The 26,189-nt window shown below is 38.9% G+C and overlaps 1 protein-coding gene across 1 annotated transcript; it reads left to right on the top strand.

Moving 5' to 3' along the window:
* Positions 1-24,326, top strand: ICOS (inducible T-cell costimulator). Its single transcript, XM_005676405.3, has 5 exons — positions 1-106; positions 19,380-19,718; positions 20,301-20,407; positions 21,764-21,848; positions 22,270-24,326. The coding sequence occupies exons 1-5, from the start codon at positions 49-51 to the stop codon at positions 22,308-22,310; spliced, it is 630 nt and encodes a 209-aa protein (XP_005676462.1). The 5' UTR covers positions 1-48; the 3' UTR covers positions 22,311-24,326.

Raw genomic sequence — 26,189 nt, 5'->3', positions numbered from 1 at the left:
GTCAGGCTTAAACACTGAAGGGGAAAACTGCATTTGCTTCTGGCAAACATGAAGTCAGACCTCTGGTATTTCTTTCTCTTCTGCACCCAAGTTGAAATTCTAGCAGGTAAGTGACTTATTGAATATGCATTATTAAGTTATAATTCAAGTGAACATTAAGAAAAATCAAAGGTGGAAAAGTTAGGCACCAAATAGAAAGGTTTTGTTTGTTTTTTAGAAAGTAAGAACAATTACAGAAGAGCCCAAGTCCATGGCTAACAGCGTTTATGTTACTGTTTTAAGATGAAAAGTGTCTCATCAGATCATTAAAATTTTAAATTACCTGCTTGAAGTTAACTTTTAGTGGATAAAATAGAAGAGTGGCTTACTGTTCTCAGAGGAAGATGAAAGGCAAAATGACTTGTGTCAACAGAATGAAAATTAAGTAGACCTGGCATCTGGGCTGGGAGAAAATAAAACGGAAGGGCTTTGAGAAGAAGGAGTTTCATTTTAATCTTATCTGGGTGGTCTTTTGTCAGAAATGCCCTGGCTGCCACAGGGTTTTTTTAGCACTAATGTCAAGGTCCTTGTGAAACGCCAAGGATCAGTGGACAACGTAAAACAGTCCATAGCCTCTGAAGACACTGAAAAAAAAAATCATCTGAAGTCCTCAATTCTTTCTCTTATATGGTATATATCAGACTCTATTTGAATATTTTAAATAATGCTGCCGACGATGAAATTAATGTGTTTCTTCTACTTCTTACTGGGTATGTTTTCAATTATTTTCTTTTTATCTTTAAGTCTGGGCCATGTTCCCGAGGTAGGGAAAACACAAAGTGAAATTATACTACTCTGGGAAGTTTCACTAACACTAAAAGTGCAGGCAGAACTTTGGTTGGTATACTGTTATTTAGAGATAAGTTTTGCAGTGGTACCAAAAGCAGACTTTATTTTTATCTTCAAAGGAAAAAAAAAAGTGTATTGATCAAATATTTGAGCTTGTGGTGGCTCAAGGTGGCTCCAAACCTCTTAAGAGGAATGAGGAATTATTTATAGGTCCCAAGGGTAGTTTGGGGCCACTATCCCTTTTCTAAACCCAGTGAAATCCTTTAGCTGCACAAGCAACAAGGGAATAGCATGGGGATCGATATTCGTTCATTCATTCACTTATCGATTCATTCATTCAGCACCAAGAACTTGCCATGTAGGCAGTACTGTGCTGGCCTCTGTGTGTATGAAAGTGAAAGTGAAAGTGAAGTCGCTTAGTTGCGTCCGACTCTTTGCGACCCCGTGGACTGTACCCTACCAGGCTTCTCTGTCCATGGATTCTCTAGGCAAGAATACTGGAGTGGGTTACCATTTCCTTCTCCAGGGGATCTTCCTGACCCAGGGATCGAACCCGGGTCTCCCGCATCGGAGGCAGACGCTTTAACCTCTGAGCCATTCCCTGCTCTCATGAAGCTAACTGAAAGGCTGGAGAGAGGCAAATTAGATAATTTTGTGAATGAAATGACAATTACAGACAGAACTCAGTTCTATCAGGGGATGTAACAAAAAACTTGTGTAGACTGGGTGGATATGGAGGTGCAGTGGGGGGGTGGGGCTCATCCAAGTCTTTTAAGTGGTCCTTGAGCTGAGATTTGCAGGACAAATAAGAGTAAGTGGGGAGAATGGTGGGACATTCATACCATGGACATTTCATATCATGAGAAGAGTAAGCGCAAAGGCCCTGCGTCAGGAAGAAAGGAAGTAAGTCAGAGCAGGAAGAAGGTGGATGTGCCTGAGGACAGAGAGGTCAAGAGTTGGTGATGGTGCAAGATGAGGCTGGAAGGGAAAGCAGAGGCTAGACTATTCAGACCTTATGTGCCACATGGAAGGATTGTGGATTTTCTCCCAAGAACATTGGTTCAAGTCACTGAAGGGGTTGTTTGTACTGTTAGAAAGTGTCCCAAAATGCCAAACCCAACTGGGCACTTGTGATGATATTATGCTCAGGAGATTCAAATTAACAATGGTGTTACCACTGTGGAAGGATCGATCCAGCCTAGGTGGAATTATTTCCAGTTGTCAGACTAAGCTGATTAATACAATGTACTTCTGGAATGATATATATCTTAAATTTTGGTGGAATCAAATCAACATTCCCTCTCATCACACAGAAAACCATGCCACGCGACAAGCTGTTTTCCTATTTGACTGGTGGCAGAACTGGAGCATGAATGGCTAGATGGAGATAGTAAACTGCTTGACAATTGTTTTTTCTAGCTGTATTTTGCTCCTTTAATTTATATAATTGATTCAGGTGGTTCAGGGATTTATCATTGGTAAGGCATTCCTTATTAAATGAACTTGAGCATCTATGCTCCTAATTTAAGGCAGTCTCTATGCCTTTCTTACAGTTAATTCTTCTTGGAGTAGAGTTGCTTTACAATGTTGTGTTAGTTTCTGCTGTACAGCAAAGTGAATCAGCTACATGTATGCATAAATCCTCTCTCTTTTTTGGATTTCCTTTCCATTTAGGTCATCATATTCAAAGTATCATCACAATCCATTTATTCAGCAACTACTGTTTTAAAGACTCTAAATGCAAAGTAAAGACCAAAACTGAAGTCAACTAAGTTCTTGCAGCTCCCTTCCTTTGGCATATTTTTAATCCTCCCAACTAGGTAGGCTTTCTCATCCCATGAAGAGGTAGGCATTCTTGGTTAATGTTTGAAGAATCTCAGACCAGGAAAGGCTAAATGTTTGGTTACCTAGTATTTAGTGGCAGAACCAAGATTAGAATTCAAATACATCTGATTCCAATATCCACTATCTTTCTGTACCATGTTGAAGTAGTGGAGAAATCACATGAATCTCAAATAAGAGAAATTACCAGTTTTGTTATTCGGTTGGTGAGTTAAGAGGGAAAAAAATCTTGGTGATTCTCAGTCTTCTATTGATCTCAATATAAAATTTAACAAAATCATCTTCTTTAAATGATTCTGGAGGAATAGGAGGTTCTTTGTTGTGGAAGCGTTTGGGAAAAGTGGGACCTTCTGTCTACATAGAAGACATTCTTTCCAGAACTTACGGGCAATGGAGACCTTGTGGGTGATCTGATGAATTCTAGTTTTGGAAAGACCACTTTGAAAGCAGTGACGTGTGAATGGCCGAGATGAGGTGGTGTTTAATAAATGTGCATGTCTCATGGGGTGTTCTGGGTGGAATCTGGAAGGGGAACCCTCAGGCTCATTTTGAGCCTTGATTTTGTCACCCAGACATTGAAGCCGTGGTTCCTGAACTCCATCACCTGGAGGAAAAAAACATCTCTTTGGCGTCTCCAGCATCTGCTCCTCCCCAGGGTTCAAGCGGAGGAGTTGAGCCAATCTTTGAGCCTCCTCCTTCCAGGGTTTGTGCTACATTTAAAAAATCCAAATTGTCCATTTTTCTTTCAGTAGTTGCATTCAGGCCATTTTCTCACTCAGTGCAATAACTCTATGTTGATTTAGTGTGTGTGTGTTCAGTTGTTCAATCGTGTCCAACTCTTTCTGATCCCATGGACTGTAGCCCGCCAGGCTCCTCGGTCCATGGGATTTGCCAGGCAACACACTGGTGTGGGTTACCATTTCCTTCTCCAGGGGATCGTCCCAACCCAGGGATCAAACCCGAGTCTACTGTGTCTCCTGCATTGCAGGCAGATTCTTTACTGCTGAGCCACCAAGGAAGCCCTATATTGATTTTACTCCTTCAACATTATGTTTATTTTGATTTTCCTTGGTTGTGGTATTTTCTTTTATTTTTGTTGAAATGAAGAAGCTTCTTTTACAGACTACAGAGGAAGTCTTCCCTCTGTAATTTGAAAGGTCTGCTACACTTCTTGGTTGACTAAGTCATTGTCATATTCAGAGCATCTTAATTGAATATCTATTTATTATTGTAAATAATAAATCATAATTTAATAATAAAATGATAAAATCATAATAAAATCAATAATGACAATAGGCTTGCTTGACGTGTTTATCCCCCACCTCCTGCAGTGACATGAGAACTTCACGATGTTCTCTTTTCACTCTTATATTTTCTGTTTAGTGCACCCTTACCCCTTACATGGGGCTTCCCAGGTGGCATTAGTGGTAAAGAATCCGCCTGAAAGGGTAGGAGACACAGGAGACTTTAAGTTCAATCCCTGGACCAGGAAGATTCCCCTGGAGGAAGACATGGCAACCCACTTCAATATTCTTGCCTGGAGAATCCCATGGACAAAGAAGCCTGGCAGGCTACAGTCCATAGGCTCACAAAGAGTCAGACATGACTGAAGTGATTTAGCATGCACACCCCATATGTGGGTTTTGTTGAAATAAATGAAAACTTGTAGTTGCAGATCATTGCTAAATTTCCTCCAACAGTATTTCTCCTCTGATTGAAGGATTCTCTCCTTCTACTCACATCACCCCTTTTCAATGGCAGCATCAGTCTTACCATTTGCTCCTGTCTTGTCATCCCTGTTCTCACCCAATGTTCAGAAGACTTCTATTATTTTCTTCAGATACCTTGAAGTCTCTGAATTCCGGCATGGGTAAAGATGTTTTCCTTTTACTCTAATGAATAACTGATATCTTTCCTGGGAATAAGATTCCTGATTTGTCTGTGGATATTCATTCACTGTCTGCTGGCTTCTAGGGTTGTGGGTAAATAGTTCCATGCTAGTCTGACTCTCATTATTTTGCAAGTAGCTTAAAAAAATTTCTCTAGAATCTTGTTATTTATTTTAATACTGGAATCAGGAATTCCACTAGGATATGCCTAATTCTGTGAGTGTTTTCATTAACATTGTTTGAGACTGAGTGAGTCTTTTCAAACTGAAGATTTCAGTTCTTTATTTTAAACTTTTGGGATTTTTTTTTTTTCTCCCAGTGGTTGTTTAGTCACATCTTTGTCTTTTTTTTCCTTCTTTCTAGAAATGCGTATTATTTTCATGAAGGTCTTGAGGTCCTTGTTGTTTCATAATTAGTGAACAAGATGACTTTCATAACTTGCAATTGGTATTAACAACTTCCTCAGATGTAATGGAATATTTTGGTTTTTAAATTGCTAGCAGCATATTCTAGTTTCTTAGTAGAAACAAAATGCAAGTGTGTAGGGAGGATTTCAGTTCTCATCTAAGTTTTCCTCACTGTAGTATCCATAGACTTGCTTGACAAAAAAAATTGGCCTCAGTATTCACAGTTGTAAACTGAGCAAAACCCATAGCTTATGCTGACTCCCTATCCTAACAGTGTGAGTTTTATACATAAAAGATGCAAAAGATAAAATTTCAAAGCCCGGTATATATATAAATGTATGTATACACACACATATACACATACACCCATGTATATACACATACACGGACACATTATTTGCCGTCTTCAATGTCTGAATAAAAAGCCACATTTACTCCATAAATGGCATCTCTGTGCTACTTCTATTCTAATAAATTGAGTCTCTTAAATGACACATTTTGGTCATTCTAAGTAAAATAAGAATATGGCATTCAACACCTTTTAAGGAAAATTCAAAATTACACTTTGGAGTTTGTAACTTAAGTATGCAGAAAATATGTGACACAAATGAGAGCTGTTAGTCAACAAGTGATTTTTTTCCCATTAGTCTGGCCTGTATGGTTGATTGAAGTAGACAGGCAAGTTTAGAGGGAGGCAGAAATCGGGATATGAACCTCCTCTGACTCTTGCAGACATACTGATGTCTGGATCTACTTTGCATGAAGAAAAGCCAAGACGAATCAGGTTGTCTTTAAGGAAGGTAATGGACTCAAGAATTTTGAGTCAGTCAACCACTAGTTCTGAAAGTGTCTTTTGTTTGTCTGAGTGTATTGCCATAGACATGGCATTTCCAACAAGCAACAGAGGATCACTTAGAAGGAACTTCTTCAAATGTAAGACGTCAAACTTTGTACAGTCAGCAATTATACTCTCCTAGGGCTTAAAGCCAAAAAACAATTCATTCATAAAAAACAACAAGAATCAGAAATAAACCTCTACTGCATTCTCAATTCAAGTTTTGTTCGTTTTGTACTATTTAGGACCGAAGCAAAATCTTGGAGTTCCCGTTTGCACTTCTTTAACTATGAGAATTTCTTATAGATGTGAATATATCTGTTTACTTGTCTACAGGCAAATAAGTTACAATGCTTATCAAGAATTTAGACCTTAACAGAGCAAGGATCCAGACTTTGTTGCAGGTTCAAGTGCACAAGGCAGCTCAACACACAATGGTTCGAGGCGTCTAGGGAAATAAGTGTATTAAACACAGTGTAATTTCATATAAAATAAATATTTTATATATTTTTTGGTGTATAATAACCTTTTCAATCATATAAAATATATGTGGCACCCATATCAGTTCAGTTCAGTTCAGTTGCTTAGCTGTGTCCTACTTTTTGCGACCCCATGAATCGCAGCACGACAGGCCTCCCTGTCCATCACCAACTCCCAGAGTTCACCCAAACTCATGTGCATCGAGTCGGTGATGCCATCCAGCCATCTCATCCTCTGTCGTCCCCTTCCCCTCCTGCCCTCAATCCCTCCCAGCATCAGAGTCTTTTCCAATGACTCAACTCTTCACATGAAGTGGCCAAAGTATTGGAGTTTCAGCCTCAGCATCAGTCCTTCCAATGAACACCCAGGACTGATCTCCTTTAGGATAGACTGGTTGGATCTCCTTGCAGTCCAAGGGATTCTCAAGAGTCTTCTCCAACACCACAGTTCAAAAGCATCAATTCATTGGTGCTCAGCTTTCTTCACAGTCCAACTCTCACATCCATACATGACCACTGGAAAAACTATTGCCTTGACTAGACGGACCTTAGTCGGCAAAGTAATGTCTCTGCTTCTCAATATGCTTGCTATCTAGGTTGGTCATAACTTTCCTTCCAAGGAGTAAGCGTCTTTTAATTTCATGGCTGCAGTCACCATCTGCAGTGATTTTGGAGCCCCCCAAAATAAAGTCTGACACTGTTTCCACTGTTTCCCCATCTATTTTCTATGAAGGGATGGGACCAGACGCCGTGATCTTCGTTTTCTGAATGCTGAGCTTTAAGCCAACTTTTTCACTCTCCTCTTTCACTTTCATCAAGAGGCTTTTTAGTTCCTCTTCACTTTCTGCCATAAGGGTGGTGTCATCTGCATATCTGAGGTTATTGATATTTCTCCCAGCAATCTTGATTCCAGCTTGTGCTTCTTCCAGCCCAGAGTTTCTCATGATGCACTCTGCATAGAAGTTAAATAAGCAGGGTGACAATATACAGCCTTGACATACCCCTTTTCCTATTTGGAACCAGTCTGTTGTTCCATGTCCAGTTCTAACTGTTGCTTCCTGACCTGCATATAGGTTTCTCAAGAGGCAGGTCCAGTGGTCTGGTATTCCCATCTCTTTCAGAATTTTCCACAGTTTCTTGTGATCCACACAGTCAAAGGCTTTGGCATAATCAATAAAGCAGAAATAGATGTGTTTCTGGAACTCTCTTGCTTTTTTCCATGATCCAGCGGATGTTGGCAATTTGATCTCTGGTTCCTCTGCCTTTCCTAAAACCAGCTTGAACATCTGAAAGTTCATGGTTCACGTATTGCTGAAGCCTGGCTTGGAGAATTTTGAGCATTACTTTACTAGCATGTGAGATGAGTGCAATTGTGTGATAGTCTGAGCATTCTTCGGCATTGCCTTTCTTTGGGATTGGAATGAAAACTGACATTTTCCAGTCCTGTGGTCATTGCTGAATTTTCCCAATTTGCCGGCATATTGAGTGCAGCACTTTCACAGCATCATTTTTCAGGATTTGAAATAGCTCAACTGGAATTCCCTCACCTCCACTAGCTTTGTTCATAGTGATACTTCCTAAGGCCCACTTGAGTTCACATTCCAGGATGTGCGGCTCTAGATCAGTGATTACACTGTGATTATCTGGGTCGTGAAGACCTTTTTTGTACAGTTCTTCTGTGTAGTCTTGCCATCTCTTCTTTATATCTTCTGCTTCTGTTAGGTCCATACCATTTCTGTCCTTTATCAAGCCCATCTTTGCCTAAAATGTCCCCTTGGCACCAACATAAACACCACTTTAAGTATTTGGGCCAATTATATACCTAATACATCTTGAAGGAAAAGAAATACTTGAAAATAACTTCTAAATCTAGGTTAATGTTAAGAAATTCTTTTTCTTCCTTTTTCTCAGCAAGTCTCTTTAGCTTCTGTGCTTCAGTTTCTATAAAATTAGGGAGCTGGGCTAGATTATTGGACTAAGGGGCTCTTTAGGAAGGGTGATTGTCTAGGTTCAAATCATGGCTCTACCTCATTTGGGCCCGTTATTCAAGCTTCAGTTTCCTCATCTGTAAAATAGGGATAAATATAGAAAATCTGATGTCAAATACTGTTATACACATCAAATGATATATTTCATGTAATGTATCTAAACCTTAATATATGAGAAACATGCAATGCTTATAAGTTGCAATTATTATTGTTATTTGGAATCTTTGGAAGGCTTAGATATTTGTATAACTCCAGAACCACTGGGCTTCAGAGAATTGGTTGGATGTCATTCAGTCTGAGCCTTTGCCTTTGGACTTGGAAATAAGCGTTCTCCCTTATCTAGTAAATAGGATCTTTTGCTGTTTTCCTTGTTTACCTCCTCAACCCAATGAAGGACATTTACCAATCATGCTCATTTTTCATATTCATCTGCTCATTCATTCATTATTATTATCTAATATACTCCAGGTCCTGGGATTATTTAAGTGACCATGAAACAATCTTTATACTTGTAAAGCTATTGGTTAAATGAAGAAGATGGACAAAAATAATTATGATCTAAACTTATACATATTATAAACATATCAATGTAAACAAAGATTAATTGAGAGCATAGAGATGGGAGTCTTTGTCTGGGGGGTCTCAGAGACCAGTTTAAAATCGTTCTTAAAGGATGAATGAGGATTTCTAAGCAAATAAAGAGGTAATAGGCTATTCTGGTCTACGGGGATAGAGGTAACCATGTTAAAGGAAGATGTTGAATGGAAGCCGGAAAGAAGGAACTAAGCCAAGGGGAATGGTGGGCTGGAGATAAAGGTTACTGGAGTAGAGAGTAGAGTTTACTTTAATTACTGGTAAATATCACGACAAAGTTTATAGCATCTCTGGGATTTTTCCATCAGTTTTTACTAGAAGAAAACCAATCTTTCATTTAAAAGCATTACACATTTTGGAGCACCAAAAGTTGTTTTACCCCCTCTACAGAGTTCCTTGGAGAAAAAAGCAATTCACACAATGTGTACTTGTGTCAGTGTGCGCGTGCACACAGGCACACACACACACACTCTTTTGGCTTTTTAACTTTCTCCTTACTTTTTTTTTTTTTTTTCTTAATTTTTTTTACTTCCTTTTCTGCAAATGTTAAGACTTTGGATTGGGCTTATTTTGCCTACCCTTGCTACTGATTGTAATCTCTACTTTAGATTATGGATGCCTTTGAATAATAAGGTAAATATAGAAATAATGCATATATAAAAATCTGCTAATCAGGATTCTAAAAGTTTTAGCTGGTAGGTATATAAGAAATGACAGTGCTTTCCTGAGTGGTTTTAAAAAAGTGGTAGAAAGCATATTTTTTAAATGCTAGAATTCCTTAGTAAAAGCCCAAATGTAACAAAACCCTAACATAAACATTGCCATTTTTAGAACTTCTCATCTTATGTCACATTCGTGGGCTATGCTAAGCTAACGATGATCATTATTGGATTACAGAAAATATTTTTAATAAGCCCATCAATAATTGCATACTCAGGAGTTCTTATCTTTCTATCACTCAGATCTTTGTGGAGGTTTGTGGTTAGAAGTCTGAGTTAAGGAGAGTTAAGTCAAATTGCTGATCTGTCTCGCACCCGCTGCACTGTGTGGGTTTTTAAACTGCTTTTGCCAAAAGACTTTCAAACAGGCATAATATGACTGCTTATAAAGAGTCCTGGCAGAATGGGTTCTAACAAGACACTCTGACACTGAAGAAATGAAATAGTTCAGATATTAAAAGAATCAATTTGCAAATAAACTTCTGAACCATAGTGCAATTCTCAGGTGAACTTTTTCTTCAGAGCTTTTTCTTAATAGCTGCCCCTAAAAGAAGATGCAAATGCTTTTATCTTTTGAAATGTTTGAAGATCTAAAGAAATCATCTAACATAAAGATTTTGATTTTTCTCTTAAAACCTTAGTCTACTAATATCAATGATAATGTTATAAAAATCAGTTAGCAGCAGTGAACAGATATGAACCTCCGTTGGAAAGACTGAACCCTTTAGACATGGTGGTCAATGTGATTAAGTATAGTATCTATATTCTAGAGTACTGATAATCTAGGAGTAGCAACAAGAAGTGAACAGATATGGTAGCAAAACAAAAACGAAGTCTTATTATCCAGATTTTAAAACTCATCACCAGAGTTCAAGAGAGCATTATCCTATTTGTGTTTTTAACAATGCATGAAGTGCTAAGTGTGATAGCATTGCGTTTCTATTACAAATATCTTCCCTGGTGGTTCAAATGGTAAAGCATCTACCTATAATACGGAAGACCCAGGTTCGATCCCTGGCTTGGGAAGATCCTCTGGAGGAGGAAATGGAAACCCACTCTAGTACTCTTGCCTGAAAAATCTCACGGACAGAGCAGCGTGGTAGGCTACAGTCCATGGGGTCACAAAGAGTTGGGCAGGACTGAGTGACTTCGCTTTCTATTACAAATCACTAACAGGCTCTGGTTATGAAATATCTGGGTGTATTAGAACAGTTATTGGTTCAGAGGCATCTATCATGGACATCCATTGGGCAAATTTAATGATTCTGCCCTCTGGAGGATACAAAAAATAACCAGGTTTAAATCTGTCTTCGTATCTACAGAGAGCTATAGATACGAAAGAACCAAGAGAATAGTCAACCATCTAAACAAATCTTTGGGCTTCCCAAGTGGCACTAGTGGTAAAGAATCCACCTGCCAATGCAGGAGTCTTAAGAGACTCGAGTTTGATCCCTGGGTTGGGAAAATCCCCTAGAGGAGGGCATTGCAACCCACTCCAGTATTCTTGCCTGGAGAATCCAATGGACAGAGAAGCCTTGCAGGCTCAGTCCATAGGGTTGCACTGAGTTGGACACGACTGAAGCGAGTTAGCATGCACACCTACAAAGAAGTCTTTATGAACCTGGTAGATATTTATAATAGTTAAAGAACATGCTTCTTTAATACTCAGGTAATATTCATTAGAATCTGACATCCCAGTTGAGGAGGTATCTTCTGTATTTGATTGTGTATTTGCATGTACTTGTCTGCAGAGGAAAGGCAACCCTAGGACCATGTCCCAACTATGAGCTGTGTAATCCCGGGTAATATACTCATTTTTCTGAGCCCAGTTTGGCTTGATAAATTTAAATTTTAAATGAAAGGCATAACTGGATTGTTTCTGAGAGCCTTTTTGGTTCTTCTATTTTATATTCTACGCTTTATCTCCCTAGGTTTATTACATCACTGAGCTCTACATATTCATTCATCCATCCATCCAATAAATATTTATTGTGACTTACTACATACCAGGCGCTATTGTAGATACTTGTGATGGATCACTGAATAAAATCAACAAGATCTCTGATTTTAAAGCTTACATTATTGGGTAATAAGTAAACAAACAAATAATATAATGATCCTTTATCTCAGGTAATATGCTAGAACATGACTTGGAATGGGGCTTCCCTGGTAGCTCAGATGGTAAAGAATTTGCCTGCAATGTGGGAGACCTGGGTTCAGTCCCTTGTTTGAGAAGATCCCCTGGAGAAGGGAATGACCATCTACTTTAGTATTCTTGCCTGGAAAATTCCATGGACAGTGGAACCTGGAGGGCTACAATTCATGGGATCACAAAGAGTCATATATGATTAAGCAACTAACACTTTAACTTTCACTTGGATTGAGTGGTCAGTGGTGGGTGGAGAAGTACGAAGCAGCCATATGAAAAAAAGAGATAACATTCCAGACAAAGAAACAAGAAATTCAAAGCCCTAGACTCCAACTTCTCATGTTCGAGGAATAGAAAGAAGAGCAGTGTGATTGTAGTGTAGTGAGTGACTGGTATTAAATAGTGTTAGCAGGACAGGGTAAATCATGCAAGTCATGGAAACCAGTGTAAGGAGTTAGATTATCTTCTAGCTGAGATGGGGAGGCCCTGGATGCTTTATTAGCAGGGCAAGTGCCCTATCGGATTATGTATGTAAGAAGATTATTCTGGTTTCCCTGAGGAGCATGGATGGTGAACATGCACGAGTGAGAACAGAAAGTTTGGAAGCTCTCGTCATGCCAGAGAGAGAGATGTTGCTGATTTGGACCAATAGCAGTTTAGACGGAGAAATGGGTAGATTCTACTGGATTTAAAACCGAGGTGCAGGAAATTAGACTTTCTTCTTGTAGACAGATTTCAACAGTGATCCTCTAAGGCTCAATCTGAAGTGATCACTGTGAAGCTTCTTGTGGTTGCCTGCTTCCATTATACTTTCTCTGGTTGTTGCTAGCGGCACCTCAACCTCAGATTTTACCCCAAATCTTTCATGTGCCCAAGAGGTTGTGTGACCTTAGACAGACAATCTAATCTGTCTGGGTCATCAGTTGTTTGTACACGGAAAAATTGGACTTGCTATATGATTTGTATGTTTGCTAGGTTTGACTGGGTCTGATACTGGGCAGACATTGAATCATGTTACAGGAAACAAGTGTGAAGGAGGATGTGTTTACAGGATGCCTGAAACATGTGCAGACAGTGAATATGAGAACTTATGTGTACTGGGGATGGAGATGGTGATTTAGCGAGAGTGAGGAACATATCAAAGATAGTGTAAGAGACTATTTTATTAAAATGTGGTATGTGAGAAGAAAGACATCGATGAGGAGGACGGTCACAATTTTCCACCACTGGCTTGGCAGGGGAACTGACCAAAGAGATGTGATGCCCAATCAAAGCAGACCCTGACTATAAAAGTTGGTGCTATTGTACCAGTACTCCTGGTTAAATATCAGACTTGAAGATAACATCTGGGAAAGGTGGAGAAAAGATTCTAGCTGCTTCTATAGTTACAAGGAACTAATATATTCAGATTTTCCTTAAATTGTCTGTGTATCCATTAAATGCTTTAGTCATGATTATAGGGATGACCTCCTTTTGATACTGTTTTTCAAATGCCATCAAAGAATGAGGAGATTTTGTGATGAGAGATTTGAGGTTCTACAGGATCCAGAGTGATTGTGAAGCAATTGATTACATGCCCTATCTGATTCCTGTAGTTGCTGCTGCTGCTAAGTTGCTTCAGTCGTGTCCGACTCTGTGCGACCCCATAGACGGCAGCCCACCTGGCTCCCCCATCCCTGGGATTCTCCAGGCAAGAACACTGGAGTGGGTTGCCACTTCCTTTTCCAACACCTGAAAGTGAAAAGTGAAAGTGAAGTCGCTCAGTCGTGTCCGACTCTTCGCGACCGCATGGTCTACTGCCCACCAGGCTCCTCCGTCCATGGGATTTTCCAGGCAAGAGTATTGGAGTGGGGTGCCATCGCCTTCTCTGTCCTGTAGTTGAAAATGTTCAAATAGCAGATTAAGAGTTACTAAATGGTTTTCCAGATGGAAAGTTTAAGCATTGGGTGTGTCTGCATGCTTAGTCACTCAATCATGTCCGAATCTTTGAGATCCCATGGACTGTAGCCCACCATGCTCCCCCATTTATGGAATTTCGCAGGCAAGAATACTGGAGTAGGTTGCAATTTCCTCCTCCAAGCATTGGGTATGTGGACACTTAAGTCAGCCTTCTTACCACCACATTTAATAATAAAAAGGTGACCTAGGCAATTTATAGGTTAAAATTGATAAAATGAATAATTAAGTGTCTAGTAGAGGGTCCTGTTGTCTTTACACTTTCTCCATTTATTGTTTGTAGATTTTTTTGATGATGGTTTTTTCCGCTCTGTGATAACCTAGGTGGGTGAGATGGCGGGTGGCCGAGGCGGGAGTGGGTTGGTGAGTGGGCAAGAGGTTCAAGAAGGAAGGGATATATAGATACATATACATAGATACATACATATAGCTGATTCACTTTGTTGCACAGCAGAAACTAACACAACATTGCAAAGCAATTATACTCCAATAAAAAAAATGTGTCTAGTAGATATGAGAATTTGGGATCTCCAGTTACTCCCCATGGAAAAGGCAATGGCAACCCGTTCCACTACTCTTGCCTGGCAAATCCCATGGATGGAGGAGCCTGGTAGGCTGCAGTCCATGGGGTCGCTAGGAGTCAGACACGACTGAGAGACTTCACTTTCACTTTTCAATTTCATGCACTGGAGAAGGAAATGGTAACCCACTCCAGTATTCTTGCCTGGAGAATCCCAGGACAGGGGAGCCTGGAGGGCTGCTGTCTATGGGGTCGCACAGAGTCGGACACGACTGAAGCAACTTATCAGCAGCAGCAGCAGCAGTTACTTCCCGAGCACACACCCTCGGCACTGTCACTCAAGAAAAACTTGAGTAGTCTTCCTCAGTTCAGTTCAGTTCAGTTCAGTTGCTCAGTTCTGTCCAACTCTTTGTGACCCCATGAATCGCAGCACACCAGGCCTCTCTGTCCATTACCAACTCCTGGAGTTCACTCAAACTCACGTCCATTGAGTCGGTGATGCCATCCAGCCATCTCATCCTCTGTCGTCCCCTTCCCCTCCTGCCCCCAATCTCTCCCAGCATCAGAGTCTTTTCCAATGAGTCAACGCTTTGCATGAGGTGGCCAAAGTACTGGAGTTTCAGCTTTAGCATCATTCCTTCCAAAGAAAACCCAGGACTGATCTCCTTTAGAATGGACTGGTTGGATCTCCAGTCCAAGGGACTCTGAAGAGTCTTCCTAGCCATACCTAAATGTTTTTATAGGTCAGGAAGATAGTCTCATTAATTTTCATTTCTCCTGACTTCCTGGAATAGACCAGTAAGATGCTGGGACAGAGAGAGGATTATGGAAATATGGTTTCTCCTCTGAAGAATCCAACAGCAAAGTTATCTCTCTTGGTTGTTCATGGTCTCATCTGGTTATGTTCTCATCCTGAATCCATAGACAGTAAGTGTTGGAAAGGACTTTAAGATGTCTTGGTCCCACTTCCTTATTTCACAGATGAAGAAACTACAGATCCTTGTTACAGAGACTTGCTAATGGCAAAGCCAGAATTTTCCTCTGGTTTCCTTGGGAACCACTGCATTGTACTTCTCTCACTCTGCACCACCAACCATTATATTTCATGTTGTGTTGGGTTATAGGTCATAGTGTGGGTATAAAAAGAGAAAAAGGTGCTGACAAAATCATCTTCAGAAATAGAAGTACATTTGTGTCTGGGTGAGCACAAGGGTGGCTGCAGACACTTTTGTTCCAAGATTTCTTTGCGGTTTACACACTGCCATTCTAAAGTCCTTGGGAAATTTGCTGTGAACATTTCTAAAGAAACTGTGAACCAGCTCACTGATTTTATCTTCTGCATCAAAGCAAAAATAGTGCAACATAATTTACTTTCAGACAAATAAGTCCCCATGCAAATCATCTTTTATTTTAACCTAATGTAGATTGCACCTATTCTCATGTGATCAATTTTTCCCCTTTGCCTTTTGCTTATATTTACCCTCAATTTTTAAAATGAAACAGCATTAGTTTTCTTTTTTGTACTTTAAAACCATTTTTTTCCTAGAACAAAGCATCTATTCAGAAAAGTGAAAAAATAAAACGTGCAATTTAATGAATAACTACTAAGCATAATACCTTACTCCCACAATTACCACAGGTTCAGGAGTTAAACATTGTTAGCACACAGACACCTTTTCGCTCTGTATTTCTTTCCTGATTCCAACTCTTCTTCCCCTTTATACAGAAGCATCATACTAAATTTTGTGACATTCATTTGGGTTTTATAGTCTGTTTCTATTCTTTTGGTCATTATCAAGAAATCACAACAAGCGTACTTCATTTATCAAAGTCTCAAGTTGCATATACTTTTTCTGTCCCCCTAGACAATCTGTTTTAGGTTGACAGTTTCGTTCAGTACTCTAAAGATATAAGATGTAATTCTACTGTATCAAAACTTTTATTGTTGATCTTGAGATACAACCTGTCAGTGTAATAGTTGCTTTTTAGAAAAAAAGTCAGTCTCTTTTTCCCTGGTTGTTTTCAAGATTTTTATTATAATATATCAACTAAAGAGCCTCTTGATGAAAGTGAAAGAGGAAAGCGAAAAGGTTGGCTTAAAACTCAACATTGAGAAAACTAAGATCATGGCATCTATAGTCCCATCACTTCATGGCAAATAGATGGGGAAACAGTGGAAACAGTGACAGACTTTATTTTTTTGGGCCCCAAAATCACTGCAGTTGGTGACTGCAGCCATGAAATTAAAAGATGCCTGCTCCTTGGGAGAGAAGTTATGACCAACCTAGACAGCATATTAAAATAAGAGACATTACTTTGCCAACAAAGGTCCGTCCAGTCAAAGCTATGGTTTTTCCAGTAGTCATGTACAGATGTGAGAGTTGGGCTATAAAGACATCTGAATGCTGAAGAATTGATGCTTTTGAACTGTGGTATTGGAGAAGACCCTTGAGAGTCCCTTGGACTGCAAGGAGATCCAGTCAGTCCATCCTAAAGGAGATCAGTCCTGGGTGTTCGTTGGAGGGACTGATGTTGAAGCTGAAACTCCAATACTTTGGCCACTTGATGCAAAGAGCTAACTCATTTGAAAAGACCCTAATGCTGGGAAAGATTGAAGGCAGGAGGAGAAGGGGGTGACAGAGGATGAGATGGTTGTATGTCAACACCAACTCGATGGACATGGGTTTGGGTAGACTCCACGAGTTGGTGATGGATAGGGAGGCCTGGCGTGCTGCAGTTCATGGGATTTCAAAGAGTTGGACACGACTGAGCAACTGAACTGAATTGAACTGAATAGTAATCCCAATCACCTTAAACAAAATTCAATTATTGAGATTTTTCTGGACCATTGGAGTGATTTGAAGGTGGGGCATAATCTGGGTGAAAACTGGTTTACTTCTGCTTTACCTGTATTCCAACAACACAAACCTTGGGGATTTCACCTTACCAAGGAGAAATTTGATAAAATGTCTTTTACCAGATTTCTCACTTTCAGACTCTGGAAGTTGAGACATGAAAACAAAAGTATAAATCTGAGAGAACAGCATAAGCTCTCAAAGTTAAAGCAAGTTCTAACCTTTGCTTCTCTCCTTGGATTCTGGTTCTTTAAGTTTAATCTAGTTAATTTCTTCATTATTTTCATCATTTAATCTCTCTTTTTTTAATTGTAATTTTTACTTTATTTTACTTTACAATATTGTATTGGTTTTGCCATACATTGACATGAATCCACCACGGGTGTACATGAGTTCCCAAACATGAACCCCCCTCCCACCTCCCTCCCCATACCATCTCTCACAGGGTCATCCCAGTGCACAACCCCCAAGCATCCTGTATCCTGCATCGAACATAGACTGGCGATTCGTTTCTTACAAGATAGTATACATGTTTCAATGCCATTCTCCCAAATCATCCCACCCTCTCCCTCTCTCTCAGAGTCCAAAAGTCTGCTCTACACATCTGTGTCTCTTTTGCTGTCTCACATACAGGGTCATCATTACCATCTTTCTAAATTCCATATCCATTTAATCTTTTAAACTAATAATTTTAGGCATTTCATTCAGCATTTTTGGTTATTACAGTGTGGGAGTTAGTTTGAAAAATCTGGACTGCCATAACTGAAAAATGGAACACTTGTGTATATTTTCACAATCAAATCCTCAAATTGAAAATCTATTCCCTAACAGTATGAGATATAGAAAGCCTAGAGATATTTTTAAAAAAATAAGTAATGGTGGTAAATCTTAAATAAAATTGAGACGCTAGTATAAGCAGAGTTGTGGCAAGCGAATTCTCCTGCATAATGCTAGTCCTGTTAAAAAGTGGAACAGTTCTCTCCAAAAGCAACATGGCCATGTAGAGTGTCATTAGAGTCTTTAAAGATTTTCACCACATGTTGAAGTATTTACATGGAAATAACCCCAACCAGTCAACATGAATGGAATGCTTTAACAAGTTATTCTAGATTGACATTAAGCCTTTTGTGTAGGCATTAAAAAGGATAATTATTATGACTATGTGAAAAATAGAACATTTATAATATAATATTAAATGCCAATAGAAGAACATTAAGTAATATGTTTGCTATATAAAATAAGTATATATCTGGAAGGTAAAGAGCAAAAACTGCACAAATAGTATATCTATTCCACTGGAATAGGAGCAAAGGTCATTTTTTTCCTTAAAAATTCTTTGTACTTGTTACATAGTTTTCTCAAGAATAAAACCAGGGATTTCAAAATCTAAACTAGCAACTGCCATGCTAATAATTTTTTCCAAACAATTGCAGCATGAAATTTCATCATATTAAAAAGAAAGAAGAAAAAAGGAAAATGGAAGGCAGAGAGTTGTTTCCACTTAGAATCTGCAACTGGTCCAAAACCATTTCAGCTTCTTTCTTGTGTGATCCCCTATGCAGCTCACAAAAACAACTTTGGCTTCCTATAAGCTTCAAATTTGTTTTTAAAAATGAGAAAGTAAATAGAAAATCTGGATCTTGATCTTTATCATCAGACTTTGATTCAGTTCTCAATGGATGAGGTTCAGAGAAATGTTTATATCATTTGAAAATAATTTTCATTTGTTCTTTCACTCTCTTGGAGCATATAGTGTAAATATATATTTATACATAATCACTCATTTTTAGTTTAAGCTGTTTTGTGCTTTAAAAAGTTTTTTTTCCTAAACTATGTCTTTCCTTGAATTTCTCATTGTTTGACTAAAGTGCTAATCCTCCTTCAATTTTAATTTTCAAAGTCACTTTCTCCAAGTGGCATTATCTGAATTCTTCAATCAAAATTAGGACCACGTACCTATATTTGAATAGTACTCCATTTCTAGCATAAGTTAGGGTGCATAACTGCATATTTATTTGTCATCTGTCTCCAATACGAAGTCTGCCAAAAGGAAGGAACCACTTCTGCTTGATTTATACTATGTAAATGTATTATTTAATATATTAAATATTATGTACTTATGTATGATAAACAAGTCTCTGGTTAGCTTTTTTCCTCATTCACAGTTCTACCTTCATATTCTATATTTTGGTTGTGAAGTTCTTTCATTTTGTTGCAACAATGGTGACTTTATGAAGAGAAAAGATGACTTTTGTATTCAAACATAATGATTAGAGGAACAAAATCATAAAATTTTGCTTTCTTTTTTTTTTGCCCAGGAGAATTCAATGATTCTGCTGCATCTGAGATGTTCATATTTCACAATGGAGGTGTACAAATTTTATGCAAATACCCTGATACTGTTCGACAATTTAAAATGCAGTTGCTGAAAGGGGATAATGTACTCTGTGATCTCACTAAGATTAAGGGAAGTGAAGACACGGTGTCCACCAAGAATCTGAATGTCTGTAAATTTCAGTTATCCAATAATAGTGTCTCTTTTTTTCTATATAATTTGGACAGTTCTTATGCCAGCTATTACATCTGCAAATTGTCAATTTTTGATCCTCCTCCTTTTCAAGTAGATATTCTAAGCAGAGAATATTTGAATATTTATGGTAAGATATTGTTTTCATCTTCTAGACTTAAGAGTATATATTCATTTTAACATTTTTCTCACTAATGAAAACAGTTAAACAAACAAGTATCATATAAACTGCTGAGTTAGAAATAGGTCATATTGTCTTTAAAACAGACATGCTGTTGAAAATCAGGGAAAAAATGAGAACACATGACAAAACCCATGGCTTAAGAGCTATTACCTCTATTCACTTAAAGTTTAAGGTTTGGGTTTTTTGTTGGGGGTGTGTGGAATTAAGTGAGATGATTGAAAACAATAGTTTTCTACATTACTTTTCTTACTGTTTTGCAAGAACAGAGACAGCAAAGTCTTTTCCATTAACCACGTTTGTAGACTTATATGTACATAGGGTCTTTTTGGTTTTATTTTTGGATCCTTGCTATCATACTGAGATGATGTTATTTATTAACTATTTACTGCATTTCATGGTTGTACTGAAGAAAAACTATTTGATTAAATAGCTCTTTTAAATTTAGTAAATGAACTTATAATTCAGCAGTGAAAGGGGAGATTTGATTTTGAGAGTTTTTCCTTATCCAATCTTTTTTTTTCAACCCAGAATCACAGCTTTGTTGCCAGCTGAAGTTCTGGTTACCCATAGGATGTGCAGCTTTTGTTATAGTCTGCGTTTTTGGATGTGTCCTTATGTTTTGGCTTACAAAAAAGGTGAGCATTGTCGATCTTTGCTTGCGCTAGCTTTACTGGGGTATATCAGCAGTTCTTTACTCATCAGAGTATGTATTGCTTTTGCTAGAATAATTTGATGAACAGACAGATAATATCTTTTCTTTAAGATGTGCCTATTAATTAAACTACTAACTTGGAACAGAAGCTTATTTACTTTATAGCCACTTCATTCCAAGAAGAATTCAGTGGCTTCCAGAGAGATATGTCATTATTATTATTCCAAAATGCTGAGGGAAAGGGGCCATGGAAAGACCAAAAGGGAAAAGGAAGGTTAAAAAATTTTTTAAAAAGATGCTTCCGGCTTTAAAAAATATTATTCCATGTGGACTGCAAATTTAATAAGTTTCCAAAGTCAGGGCAGATGAAACTGTTATAAGCTTTCCTCAACTTGTCAATTAAGAAACAATCAGTGAGAAAGTCTTGGAAGATGCCATCAGTAGTTGAGAAAGAAACTGCCAGTTTTTTTTACATGATAAGTTATTAGGACTCCTTGCTTTTAAAGAAAATCACTGAAAAGTTATGCAGAAAGATAAAAGAACGGTAACAACAAAAATCTCTCTGTGCTGGAGAACATTCTTTTTAATCTATCACAAAATGGGTTCTCAAAGAAATTACAACATTCTGAGTATTATGCAAGGATGTTAGCACCTTCAAGTACATCCACAGTGTGATCACTGGCCTCACAGTATGTATATTTGTTTCCAGAAAGGAATTTGAAAAGAGAGACAAAGAAGGAAGAGAGTAAGATAAGTCCTGTGGTCTTAAGTCTACTGCGGAAGGAAAAGTAAAGGCATAAGTGAGAAAAGATGTTGAGCAGAAAGCGTTTTATTTAAAGCCCTTTACATATATGTTTCCCCTTGAAAGTGAAAGTCACTCAGTTGTGTCCAACTCTTTGCGACCCCATGGACTACACAGCCCATGGAATTCTCCAGGCCAGAATGCTGGAGTGGGTAGCCTTTCCCTTCTCCAGGGGATCTTCCCAACCCAGGGATTGAATCCAGGTCTTCCAAATTGTGGGTGGATTCTTTACCAGCTGAGCTACAAGGGAAGCCCAAGAATACTAGAGTGGGTAGCCTATCCCTTCTCCAGGGAATCTTCCTGACCCAGAAATCAAACTGGGGTCTCCTGAATTGCAAGCAGATTTTTTACCAACTGAGCTATCAGGGAATCCCAAAGTCAAGAGCCTAAGTCACATTTAATACTTTGTCACAGACTGCTTCAACAAAGAATAGAAATCAGTAACACACACACACACACACACACACACACACACACACACAGGAATGGAGATGGGGAAGAGGAGAAGACAAACCATGTTTCTGACTTTTCTTGCAGAAGTATCCCACCAGCGTGCATGACCCTAACAGTGAATACATGTTCATGGCAGCAGTGAACACTGCTAAAAAGCCGGCACCCACAGGTACAGTGACACACGGGGATTTGGGAAGGGAAGAGTGTTCTTTACATGAAGCCTATAATTTTAATTTTTATATTAAAAGAAGGGAAGATGTCTCTAATACAGAATTTTAGTATTTTCTGTAAAAAGCCAAAGTTTCATTTTCACTGAATTGATGCTTTGTCTCGTTCATTGAAAATAAACAATATGGTAGAGCTCAAAGTTTGCAATAGGAGCCAAGTTTGCAATAGAGGTTGGGTCAAACTCTATGGAAAATGTAGAATTGGTGCTCAATCTTGAAACATAAGAGTTTGGAAGGGGTATGTGTTCCCCTGTGTGTGTGTATATGTGTGTGTGTTTGTGAGGCAGAGGAAAGGAGAAATTTTGTTGAAGGGCTTGGCACATAAAGAACTTTTAAAGCATTTATGCCTTATTTCTGTTACAGATGTGACCCGTAATTTGGAACTCCCTTGCACCCAGGCATGAACCACCTTGGCCAGTTCTCTACAACTTGGAGGGCAAGATTCTCTGTTTCCTGGGCCACAGAGAGTCTGACTTGATTTGACTACATACATCTTCTGCTAGAGTTTTGTTCAGTCTGGACCAGTGACTGTGTCGGTCAATAGGGATTTTAACAGACTGCCTTAGTACTGTTGAGTTCTCTCAAAACAAATACCCTCTTGCAACTAGCTTTATAGAAAGCCCAGCTCATGTGTGCTCAACAAACAGACCTCACTGGGATGGAATCCCTGTTTTCACATCTGCTTCTAGCAAAGCACCAGCCAGGAGAACAAACACATCTACAAAAATGTTTTAAAGATGACAGGGGTGCCAAATCTGCAAAGCAAATGGGCAGCTGAGAGCCAGAGTATGCATTTCACTATAGGCTATCTCTTCTTTCTGTAGGGATCACCATTCCTTTCATAATCAGGCAGTAGAGGAAGATGCTTGAAAACTTATTTTATTTCTGAGGTGTAGATGTGTAACAATAGCATACTAATACATTTGTACACAACACTCTTTTATAACTTCTTAACCCCAGTTGACCACGGCCCCAACAATTTAAATGCTTTCTTCTGCCCTCAATTTTCCTTTTAAAAATGTTTCTACCTACCTACTTGACAGGCATATGGAGTTGGGAGCTACTGTCTACATTTTTTCCTTTTGCTGCTCAGTTACATATATGTAGTTGCAGTCTAGTGAATGTAACTTGCCTATATTCTCCCTAAATAAGCATAATTTTTGCTCCAAATAGATATCTTATTTTCCCAAATTTCCCAATATTTTCCAGATGTCCTTACAATGTATTCTATGAAAAAGATTTACTTTGCCTTCAGTTTACTTTCCAAATGGTTTACTTTGCTGACATGTTGACACCAGTGGGAGGAAGCATTGCTCAGAATCAAAAGTGACTTCAGTTTTTGACACTTTTTTCTACTATTTTTATATTTTCATGGTGCTATTAATTACAAACCAGCCTATTTTTGGAGATCATGCTAAAATTTTGAACAAACTAAGAAAACCATCTTTCTTTGTCAAACGTTGTCCTGGAAGGTAAAGCCCATGATCCATTCAGCAAAAGGCTGAAGTTCTTAGAGGTCACTGCCAAGCTTCAGCCATGATGCCGCTGTTCTTTACAGGTTGAAGTGGCCCCCATCAGCCTGGAGCAGCTATCCAGACCTGGATGGAATTTCCAGAATTGAGAGACTCTACTGAGCCAGGACAACCAGGTGCTCTTGCTCCCGGGGGCTGAGGCCACCCTGGGAACCAGAGTGGGTCTGCCTGACTTTTCCTCCAGGATCTGTGATGAAACACAGATGTGTCAGGAAAACATCTGTATGATCCCCTCTCCTAGTAACCATTCAGCCTGGAAAATGGCCCTGGCTCTTCAAGACAGTCTTCCTCTGCATTCATTTGGCTGAGAGATTCTAAAGTACATGTAACATGTGATTATTCTTAGCTGAAATATTTTCTTCACTTCCTGTCTGCATGCCCAAGGCTTCTGAAGCAGCCAATGTGTATGTGACATTTTCAATTTAGGTAAAATGGGATTATTTAGTAGTTTTAAAATATGTAGTTGCCTGCTTATCGTTACTTTAAAAGTGAGACCTGATATGTCATTATGCATACTTATATTATTTTAAGCATGTGTGATGCTGGATATGTACAGTACAGTACTGAATGTGTAATTTGAATCAAGTACGATGTTCTACTGAGTTGGACAACCTGGCTGGCTTTGCAGAGGTGTTCCCAGAATTGTTTGTGGCTTTCTGCATGGGGTATCAAGTGGGGAGGACAGCCCTCAGGTGGTCCACTTCTCCTGGTTGTCCGAGTTGTACTCTGACACACCTGCATCCTTAGCTCTGTATGTTTCAAAGGGAATTATTAAAGGATACAATTTCTGTGAAATAAAAGCTGGTTTTAAGAGGAGCTAATTATGAAATAGATTTTACTGGTAGTAGGAAGCTGGAGAATAAACATTTGATACTCAGCAACTGAAAATATCTGTTTTCTTGGAGGAGGGAAATGATTACTGTAGCCAACATGTGCAAATCTGACCTCGTTCTTAAAGATTGTCACACAGCTTGGAACAGTTGCTCTTTTGGTTTTCTTTTTTTTTTTTAATTAAAAAAAATAATTTTTTTTAAACATATAGTTGGAAGGCCACCAAAATGCCCTAATAGGGCATTAGTTCTAAGTTTTTGACCTAATAGCCTATCACCTCCAACTGGTATGTATTTCCTATAAACAAGCCCCTTTTCTCCATAAACACAATACTATCATCAACATCAGAAAATTTACATGGTTACGTTGCTGCCCCTAATTCTCAGACCACATTCAAGTTTTTCTAGATGTCCTTATAATGTATTCTATGCAAAGGATTCTATCCAGAATCACCCTTTGCGTTTAGTCGTCACAGCTTTGTTGCGAACTTTGGTCTGGACAGCTCCTCAGCCTTGATTTCTATGGCTTTGGCTCTTTTGAAGATTATAAGCAGTTCTTCTGTAGAAGGTCCTTTGATTTGGCTCAGTCTGGTGCTTCTTCATAACTAAAATCAGCTTTTATTGACCTTTAGCCAAAATAACATGGAAGTGATGCTGCTGCTGCTAAGTTGCTTCAGTCATGTCCGACTCTGTGCGACCCCATAAATGGCAGCCCACCAGGCTTCCCTGTCCCTGGGATTCTCCAGGCAAGAACACTGGACTGAGTTGCCATTCCCTTCTCTGGGAAGCGATGCTACTTTCTTTTAATTGCATCTTGTCAGGTGGTTCGAAATCTCAACTTGTTATGTTACTGACAACAAGCATTTTGATCCCTTGACTAAGCTGTTATCTGTCAAGCTTTCTCCTCTGTAAAGTTAACTCTTTTCCTGTTTATAGTGACAGTTTATAGGGAGGTACTTTCAGGTTCTGTGAATCATCTGTTCCTCATTGAAATGCCAATCTAGTCATTTGTCCATCTATTTAATATATATGTAGGATTTCCTGTTTTATTCAGTGGTAAACATCTATTACTCTCTTTACTGTTTTGATGCTTGAATTGTCCCATCCTTGGCCAGTGGGCACCTACTCAAACTGGCTCTGGTGTCTTTCAACCAGGTCTCCATCATTCCTTCAGCACTTCCTTGCTTTCTGGCAGAACAAGATCCCCAGCTCGTGTTTTCTCCTGTCCCAGTGCTGAAATCAGTTGTTTCCCCATGGATCCCTGATTTCTTTAAATGGAGAATGGTTTTTAGAAGCCAAGATTTAAGCATTAGTAAGTGTTCATTCCTATTGGGATTTCTTTGCTCCAGGATCCTTACTGGACAGAAGTGGGACATACATACCCACATATACACAAACGTAGATGTAAATATGTGTGTGTATATATATGTTGTGTGTATGTGTGTAGATACAAATTGTATGTGCTAAGTCACTTCAGTCATGTCTGACTCTTTGCAACCCTATGGACTGTAGCCCACCAGGCTCCTCTGACCATGGGATTCTCCAGGTAAGGATACTGGAGTGGGTTGCCATGCCCTCCTCCAGGGGATCATCCTGACCCAGGGATCGAATCCATATCTCTTATGTCTCTTGCATGGGCGGGAACATTCTTTACAACTAGCACCACCTAGGAAGCCTGGATGCAAATATACATGTATATATAATATGTATACCTAGGTATGGATATAAATATGTGTGTGTATATATATATACATTATATGCATACATATACACATTTACAATTGTGTTTATTTCTGTATCCACATCTGCTGTTTTGAAATTCATGAGTTCACACCTATGCCTTTAAGTCTAATGCAACACAACAAAGTTCATTCTAGACTTATTCCTTTCTATTATTTGTTCCTCTTATGACATTGAGAAA

The sequence above is a fragment of the Capra hircus genome, chromosome 2 (genome assembly GCF_001704415.2).
Source record: "Capra hircus breed San Clemente chromosome 2, ASM170441v1, whole genome shotgun sequence".
Classification (NCBI taxonomy): domain Eukaryota; kingdom Metazoa; phylum Chordata; class Mammalia; order Artiodactyla; family Bovidae; genus Capra; species Capra hircus.
This window is presented reverse-complemented; position numbering and strand designations above follow the sequence as displayed.